Source organism: Dryas octopetala, chromosome 5, assembly GCF_963921425.1.
Source record: "Dryas octopetala chromosome 5, drDryOcto1.1, whole genome shotgun sequence".
In the NCBI taxonomy this organism is placed as follows: Eukaryota; Viridiplantae; Streptophyta; class Magnoliopsida; order Rosales; family Rosaceae; genus Dryas; species Dryas octopetala.
Genome location: NC_141370.1, coordinates 19,765,652 through 19,775,230, shown reverse-complemented (window position 1 = coordinate 19,775,230; position 9,579 = coordinate 19,765,652). Strand labels below are relative to the sequence as shown.

Sequence of the window (9,579 nt, the reverse complement as noted above, 5' to 3'; positions counted from 1 at the left end):
AAAAAGTAAAAAAAATGTGTGCAAAAAGACTAAAAAAGGTGTGCAAATAACATCACTCTTCCAAAATCATACCCACCTATTCCACCGACACACTTCCAACGGGATCTATCACCGTTCACTAAACCACATCGTGGATTTGAGAACATTAATTACCACCAAATACAGTAGCGGTCATTCATATATATATATATATATATAGGGTTAATTTCACGTTCACACCTTGAGGTTTGATTTAATTACAGTCATATTCCACATGTTTTAATAATGACAAGCACACCCCTAATTTTAAATAGAAATTAGACCTACCTTTTTTTTTTTGCCAGGGAGAAATTAAACCAACTTAACTTAACAATAAAATGGTTAAGCTGTTTTTTAAGCACATATACATATGTTGCGCGTGGCGTGAAATTAGCCAACCATTCTAATTGGGCCAGGCCTCAAACCCAAATATATTGACCCATTTCACAACTTCAAATGGAATAACTATAAAACTTGTTGAGTACTATTTGAATTCATAATGGTTGAATTGAATAGCTCAATATTATGTCAATATGATAAGCAACTAGATCATGACCTAGCTATTAGCTAGCTAGTAACATATTTATAATGTGGAGTAGTACATTACAAATACGAATAGCTTATATAAAATTGCAATAAGACCGGCCACATGCATGCATGCAAAAGCAAACCAGAAAGTTTTATACTTTAGAAAAACAAGTAGGCATTAATTGTTGGGTAGCATAAGCAAAACTCCATAGATTCATTCATCAACACCAGAGTAATAAACAAATATGTGAGCATGGGTGGAGCTATAATTAATAATTTTCACCAGCAACATGACATCACCACCATATGTAGTTCCGAATTTGTTATACAAATAAACTTTATAGGCAAGATATTCCCAATGTCATTAGCCACAATTTTTAAGAGTTTCTAAACGTGGAAATTAAGGCAACAAATATGTGGTGCTACATACATATATATCGAGCAGTCTAATGAATCCTTATTGGTTATATATATAACTAGGTCGGATAAGTCTTAGTTCTGAGTTCGAATTCTCTTTTCTTAATATCCTATCCTTGTTTTTAGGACTCAACTCAACCCGATTAATTAAGTGTGAGTATACATGAAAGATTAATACTTAATTTGTTACGAGAACAAATTTAAACCTCAAATCTTATTGGTGATGTTCATGATTATGAATTGAAAGATCAAGGAAAAGAAATTCGAGCTAATGAGAAAACCCTCTAAATATATATTAACAATGAAGCACTACACCATATATATATTATCATATGAATAATGCTATACTTACCACATTTCTTATACCACATTCTTATACCATCACACGTGTCATTACTTTATTGGACATAGTTTTTCTTTTTCTTTTTGGGTTTTTATTTTTATTTTTTAGTATCCAATGTATGAATGCCATGTAAGTTGCCACATAAGGTGGTATGAAATTATGGTATAAAAATGTGGTATATCTAGCACTACTGATTATCATATATATGGCTGTGCATTATTAGAATTTAAAATTGAAGATTAGGGTAATCAAAATGGGAATTTTAAATGAACAATATCAGAGATCATATCCAAGATAGATCATAAGAGCACTGGGGATGTTGGTTTTGTGATTGGTGTTTTCAAACGAGGAGGGAGACAGTGAGGGGCAAATGCATTAATATTGTGCTTCATTTCCAAGTCATGAGTGGGGCCTTAAGTTTAAGAATTTCCCACAAGACTAATTGCATGCATATAATATTTATATATCTAAAAGACTAAAACTAAAAGAAGCCAAGTGTTGAATTCTGTAGCATCTGCACATGTGGGTCTGGACTAGGAGGTGATCTCTTTGTAGTTTCCAAGGTCCCATTTCCAGTTGTGTCTACATTTATTTATAAATCCCAAATTAATTAACTATACAAATATTTTAGACCCTTCTTGCAGTACTTTTGTATTGCATAAAAGATATAAGAGAATCTCCCACCCTGCATTAACATTAATTGATTCAGGGCTATTATATAATTTATATATATACATATATTTTAGCTTAGCATTGGCATGCATTGCTAGCATAAGAGATCTAGTATCTACAAGGTTTCTTTAAAACTCAATCATGCATGTTAATTTAAGAATAGCCGAATAGGGTCACCAACTAAACCCTGTATTATATATATAGGTGCACAAGCTGTTACCATGGCCTATATATCAGTATTTTTTCGATTCATATATACATGCAATAATATTGTGACCTATATATTTCGCTTCATTTTCAAATTAAACGCATTACATAATGAATTAAAGATATGATTTAATATCTAATCTAAAATCACGTCTTTAAATATATAATAATGTATTTTTAAATAAAAATATAGTATAATAATAAAAGAAAAATTAGCAGAGAATCTCATTTTTAGGGTCAACGGATAAATATAAAGATTATGGAATTGTGTGATTAATCATAGTAGAAAGCTAGTGTGATATTGGGATCAAACTTTTTTCAAGAAATCTTGGAGGATTCTTTTCATTATTTTTAGCTCCAACAAAAGTTTCTGCAGGGACAGAGTAGTTTTGTGATCAGTCCCACACTACACACGTACATATGCAAGTCCTCGTGTGCTGTATAGGAATATTTAATATTTTGGGAATCTCATATAATATGGGATTTGAGGCTGATTTGGATTGATATGGAAGTGGTGGATATGCTGGATATTATGGCTTTATTTATTTATTTATTCTCAAATTGATTCAATTCCTTTGCCTTTGGCCTTTCACAAACACACACAAACAAACGCAGCGTTTTCCAAGGGTTTCTTAACTTCTTTCTCTAAATATTATTAATTATTTAATCTTCTTTTTTCTTTTGCTTTGCAAATCGTGTGAAGTAATCCACTCTGTAAGTTTGCATGTGCCCCCAAATCTACAGTAGATAATATCATATATTCCCTGCATCTCTCTCCACTTTGCTTTGTCTTTAATTTGTTTCTCATTTTATATTTTATTCTAATATACTACGTACTAACTCCATCACTCATCAAATAAAAACCCAAATAGCATATTCCGATCCCCCGTTTGCTTCCACTACTATAGTACTATATATATATTATCACTATTCATGATATCTTTTTGATTATTCGTTTTAGAACTTGCAAAAAGTTGTTTGTGCATGCCTCTTTTGTTTCCTATCCTAATTAGGTTAAAAGCACTAGATGGATGGCTTAATTACAACTTCAACCAACTTCATTAGAGTTTCACTGTGTTAAAAGCATGCACTTCCAAATAGCTAAAAATGTTTTATTCTTTGCATGTAACCTTGAGAATGAAATAAACAAAAATAAACCATATTTAGATTGGACTAGACTTTACTTAATTTTGTTAAATTAGATAATTTAAATGATACAACAATTAAGTCGTGGTAAAAGGCCCGTCATACATAAGCATTTCCAGACAGGAGTTTAATTAGTCTTTATGCAAGATAAAGATGGGAAAATTCATATTTATGACCTGGCATGGTATAGTCTCTAGAAAAGTTGAAATTTGTAAACTATCTAATTCTTGGTTTTTTTTTTCATGAATAAAACTATATAATTTCATGTCATTGTCAATGGGAAGCCTGTCTGACTATTATATACATGTGTTTATAATTAATTAATTGATGTTAACATTATCATGAAGTGGTAAGAATTTTGGTACGTCAGTGCCTGATGACTACGATACACATGGCATCGTATTAATAGACCACCCCGGAAATCACACCATATTTTTTCACATTAATATGGGAATACCAACAAAATTTAATTATGTGGCAATGCATATATTATTGTTTAAAATCATATGATCCACGACATGGATTTTATTATTTACTCATGCAGTTGAATTATATATTAATCTAAATTAAATGTAGTCTACTTGGTAATGCTATTATATATAATTATATAATAACATAATTATTTAACATTACTAAGTAATGCATTTTTCACAGGTAGCTTCAAGCATCGGCTATTGAATATATATAATTATTGTATTATATATATATATGGATCTGCAGGTTGCAATCGTTGCATCTATATCACAAGAATATACGAAATGAATGATCAGCAATGGAGTGTTGGATTTGAACAAGACAACGTGTACTCTTTAATTTGTCAATATTTTTTAATTTTAATTATGTGCTTCTTCCATCACATTATATGATTTGGGTTCCATAATTTGACCGGCGGAAATTAAACTGACTATTTAAACATATAGAAAATTAGGATTAAATACCAAATTTTAATAATTTTTTGGTATAGCATGAAGACCATATAATATTTCAATTGAACTACTAAATTTAAATGTAGTTTTTTAGATTAGGTTACAAATATGTTGGCCCCTTTGATTTGAGCCTTTTCCATTTGATATTTTTGTTCTTTAGCCCACATATGATGGGTGTTAGTTAAAATTTATAAGGTTTTGACAAAATTGTCTTTAAGACTTTTATATTATCTTGAAAATTTGCTAATGTAGTCTCAACTTTACATTTAGTTGTGACTGTACGACACTCACAACTTCAAATTTAGTTGTGACTAAACGACAGTCACAGTTAAGTTGTGACTTAATTGAATTATTTTTAGAGAAATTATACTATAATATAGTATAAATAGAGGTCAAAACAATACTTTTACTCAAAATAATACATAGTATAGTGGTGTGAGTTGTCTCTTTCAATTTACCAAGACAGTCACAGTTAAGTTGTGACTAGATTGATTTTTTTTTTAATACAATATAGTATAAATTAATGTAATATTTGTGATGTAATATTATTTTTATTTTTTTATTGTAGTGGCATGTGATGTAATATTTGTAAATTTTAATACCTTTTATTTTATTATTTTGTTTGACTTTTCAACTAGTACCTAATTTAAAATGCTATTTAATTTTGATACTTAAACTAAAAAATTATTGAAATTTAGTAATTAAAATCAATAAACTTAATTTTAAACATATTGTATTGTGAGGGCTTCTAATTAAGTACTAAAGGTAAAGCTAAAAATCTCGCTTTGGTTACAAAATCAAACAACTTTCTTGATTAATTATCCTTTTAAACTCTAAACACTAATATAGATATATGAAATTCTAATATTTAAAATGAAATTTATATGTATTTTTTGTTTCCATAAAAAATTTTCAAGACAAGCTTAATTAGGGTAAGACTAGTTTGTGAACTCGTACGTACTGAGTCTGGAACGAGTTAAACTCGTACTACTCTAATTTGTATTTTATAATCACTTGCTTCTTATTACTCAACAAATGATTAATGACATGGTTTGGGAGGTTTTTTTGGTAATTGCAAGGGTTCACATGTCTGTTTAAGAAAATGGAGCATTCTCACTTTCCACCACAACAACCTACCCGGCCATAAAATATGACCCACAGATCATGCGTGGAACAGCTCAATTAGATTTGGTCCTTGGCCATTCACAACAACATTTCCAATTGAATTTTTTATCACGATCTTTAAATAATTAATTTGGTCAAATTCTCCAAATTTAACTTAATTAATTTTACCAATATTTCTGCAAGAAACTACTTAAATTTGAGAATTTAACACTTAATTTGAGCAGCATATATATTTTAATTAATCCCTTTTACGTATGGAAAAGATTAAGATGAAATTAAATGAGTTTAATTTAATTAAGATATGGATCCACAGCTAGCAATAAGCTGCTTGATTAAGGCCTATATATATATATATAATTTTTATTATTTGAATCCACAGTAGACAATCCCTATGAAGCTGCAAAAAGATTTCTAGAATCTATAATTCAAATGTGATTTGATCTAACTTTCATAATGTCATATAATAATAATATATTTTTATAATTTTGATTTTCCTTTCTTAATTAATAAGTTGCTTAAAGAATGTTTACAGCTGGGGCTTTTAGGGCACTGTAAGAGACAATTTGATCATGGAACTGGAAACCACATGCAATGTGGAACCCACCTTAGCCTAATTAAAACCTGCATATAGCAATTAATCTATTTATATGCTCACTAATTAGAATATATATGGTTTTCTATCGCTTAATACCCCAGATTTCTATCCTAAGATGCTAATCGATCTATATATACTGTAAAAAATTCTGTAATAAATGCCACCGACCCCCTCCCCCTTCTGTATGGATTCCCTTGAATTAAAGAAAAATACGTACCCTCATAAAGTTATTTGATCAAAATGTGGTATATATATATGTATAAGAATATTTCCTCTCAAAATCATTAATAAGGTAGAATTAAATTTGAATATACACTTTCGATTGGAAATTTAATAATATAACATAGCAGATATCCAATGAAAATGTTTAAACATAAATGTCGGATACATTCTTAAAAAAAAATATATAAATCTCCAATATGTGAATTTAGATAATTAATTTGGTTGACTGTTATTGGATAAAATTCTTGGTTTGATTAACTGTTAATTGAATGTGTTGTTTAAATTTAAAATATGACAGTATAACATTGTTATGGTCCCATATACTCTGGTAGGCATATTTAATTATCATATCATAAGCAATATTATATAGGGCTGGCATTTTTTACTGAATTACCCAAAAAACCGCCTACCAAGCCGATCTGAACCGTTTGGTTAAGTTTGTGTCTTTTTGGTTTCGGTTGGTGAAACAAAGTGAACTGCTACCATCGGTGGTAGAAAACGGTATGCAAAACCACCCACTCGGAACACCAAAATCTCGAACCACACCTCGAATATTGCCGACCGATCTCGAAATGTCAGTAACCGACATCCTTCGATTCGGTAGCGGTTGCATTTAGTGGCATCCGACAAATGTCGGTTCGATAGTTGGTCATGGGGTTTCGGTTCAGTAACCGAATCGATTCCACCCTAATATTACAGAGGCAAAATGTTTATAAAATTTGCAGAGACTATGTATGAATGAATTAGTGACATCTGCAGTACTTCCCTAGCTATAGCGCGTGGGCGGGTTGTTGTTTGAATATTGTTAATATAACACAATTTTTTAAACACTTAAAATTTTAAAAATCATAGACAATCGCTTTCAAGTGGTAGTCTCTAAAGTCCACATCTAAACATAAAAGAAAATGATAAATAAATAGATAGCAATTATCATGAAGATTATAATATTGCAATTATAGAAGTTCAGAAATGAAGGCAAAGGAGGAGGAGGAGGAGGGAGAAAAGGAGCATAAAATCTAAGCATATAAAACATTAGAATCTACATACAATCCGATCCAGCGATGCAATAATGACTCGGCTGTAGCATACTCCTTAAAAAGGGCTCCAGAGATCTCTGATTTCTTCAGAAATTGTTTTCATCACCAAATTAAGAGAAACAAAGTTTGGGATTTGAGCAAGAAAAGCAAATTGTAATTTGCAATTACTCTCTCTCACATATATCAGAGCAAGGAAAAAAGAAGAGATGGGTAGCAGTTATTTTGGGGAGCCAAACATGGGAAATCATGATCAAAGAGAAGGTGGGTCTGGGTCTTCTTCTTCTTCATCTTCAAGGAAAGGGAAGAAGAGCAATTCAGAGAAGCCCAAGCAACCACAGAGAGGGCTTGGAGTTGCTCAATTGGAGAAGATCAGATTACATGGCCAAATGAGTTGTGCTAATTATCACCCCTCCCTCCACACTAGTCCCTACTCCACTACTTTCAATCACGTACGTATACTCCCTGATCTCTCTGTCTCTCTGTCTCAAGTTTATTGGGTTTTGTAGATAATTAATTCTGAATTATTGTGGATGCGTTTTGGTGGCTAATTGCTCTTATGTATACATCATGCAGGAGGAGACAAGACTGCAAACAGCTTATTCATCAATACCATCATCATCTTTCTCTTCTTCATCAACTTCTTCATCTTCCTCAGTCTCTTATGGTTTTCATCCCAACATCATGGTATGTAATATATATGTATATATGGAACTTAATTAGAATTTTCATTACTTCCATATGTGGAAGTGGTATTAGTAGGATTGTCTTGTACCAATTTTCTTGTAGTGGTTTTCTCTAATTTGTTTGATGAGTCACCATGCACATATATATATATACACCTTTATGTATATGTGCATATGTTTATGAAGTCATGTCCAACTTCATCTATCATCATCACCACCACCACCAACCAAATGGCTACCGATTGATCGATAGTTTTAGTTTTACCCAATTGGAGTATTCTTTTTCTTTTTCGTTTAATTGGAGATGCAGTACTACTTCTTTTTCTTTTTCATATTTTGGAAGTTACTTAATTTTTTATACTCAACCCTAGCTAGATGCTTGTTTACAATAAATCCAAAGTTTCTATATCCCATTCCTCATCATCATCATATCTCTAGAACAAAAGAACAAGAGAGAGAGGGAGATTCAGCTTTATCTCTAAAAAATTTTCTGATCGAGTTTTACTCGATCAATACTAATTCTTGAGGAGTTTCTAAATCCCTGTGTAATTAATTCATTTCCTGGTATATATTTACAGATGGGGCTCGGTGAATATGAGAGAGCAAACATCATATATGGCGATTCCCAACTTAGTACAACACCAAGGTGCGTATAAAATTAACTATATCGTATGGTATATTAATTTTCCTTAATTGTACTATACACCTGATCAATATATATGTTTCTATTTATAAACCAGATGGACAGACCCCAGTAATAGCATCTTAGAGACCCAACATTTTGTGCAACCAAGCATGAGTACTAGACACCTTCTAAACCCACCTGCACTACTAGAGGTACTACTTGTTATACATATGCTTTTAATTTAAACAAATCGATCTATTAGACATATTCTCTTATTTAGTATTTAATTTTACACTAACTGCTATAATTATTTATGTTCACCGCAATTTGTGGTTCATGATCTTATTGTATATAATAGGACTCTCATCACAAGAAGAGCAAAAAACATAGAAGTGATTCCATGGGCTCGAGCAGTCAGAATTCTGAATCAAGCGACACTCAAGATCTAGATTTGGAGCTCAGACTCTCACTTTGATAAATTACCGATCATTTCTTGCTGCACTCAAGTGCATGCATGCAACACAAATTTGATCATTTTCATTTTCATGTGGAAGAGCTCATATTGTAATGCAAGGGGGTTGATTGAGTACTTTTTCTGCATAAGACAATATTGATGAAATTTCCTTCTCTTGATCATCTTTAATTTCCAAAGAATTTAGAAACTGATCCATCATGAATTCATGATCATATATATACCAGTTGGTTAATTCTTAGTTTCATGAAGGTAGCAGAAATGATTGATGAACAGCATACTAATTCTTTCCTCATGTATTGGTTTGATCGAGAATGTTTCTATTCATATATTAAGTCCTATTGTTCGATAGTAAAACTTTAGTAAAGAAGATAAGAAAAGGAATCAAGAAGAAAAAGTGATAATTAAGGAAGTGATTAACTGCAAACTAAGTGGAGAGTAAAGATGTTAGGTAAAAGCGAGGGACAACTTTTACAGGTACATCTCATTTATTTTCATATATTAGTAATATTATATCAGGCTCCTTCTATTGAGTTATATCTTAACTTATTTATGTTGAGGTA

At 31.2% G+C, this 9,579-nt stretch overlaps 1 protein-coding gene across 3 annotated transcripts; it reads left to right on the top strand.

Annotated features, from left to right (window-relative positions):
• The first annotated feature begins 6,968 nt into the window (after nt 1-6,968).
• Nucleotides 6,969-9,027, top strand: LOC147285420 (protein SPEAR1-like). Of its 3 annotated transcripts, XM_086245468.1 has the most exons (6): nt 6,969-6,978; nt 7,438-7,685; nt 7,810-7,920; nt 8,498-8,565; nt 8,660-8,756; nt 8,903-9,027. In XM_086245468.1, the coding sequence occupies exons 2-6, from the start codon at nt 7,443-7,445 to the stop codon at nt 9,017-9,019; spliced, it is 636 nt and encodes a 211-aa protein (XP_086101594.1). In that variant the 5' UTR covers nt 6,969-6,978; nt 7,438-7,442; the 3' UTR covers nt 9,020-9,027. The 3 variants fall into 3 exon arrangements, with proteins under 3 accessions (XP_086101594.1, XP_086101595.1, XP_086101596.1); XM_086245469.1 differs by lacking the exon at nt 6,969-6,978 and having other exon boundaries at nt 7,443-7,685; XM_086245470.1 differs by lacking the exons at nt 6,969-6,978; nt 7,810-7,920 and having other exon boundaries at nt 7,443-7,638; nt 8,469-8,537; nt 8,668-8,744; nt 8,918-9,019.
• Nucleotides 9,028-9,579: the final 552 nt, after the last annotated feature.

Coding starts and splice junctions, on each gene's coding strand:
- LOC147285420 (XM_086245468.1), top strand. CDS start 7,443: ATGGGTAGCAGTTATTTTGGGGAGCCAAACATGGGAAATCATGATCAA. Junction 8,566..8,659: donor CAACTTAGTACAACACCAAG/GTGCGTATAAAA, acceptor TTTATAAACCAG/ATGGACAGACCCCAGTAATA. Junction 8,757..8,902: donor ACCCACCTGCACTACTAGAG/GTACTACTTGTT, acceptor TGTATATAATAG/GACTCTCATCACAAGAAGAG.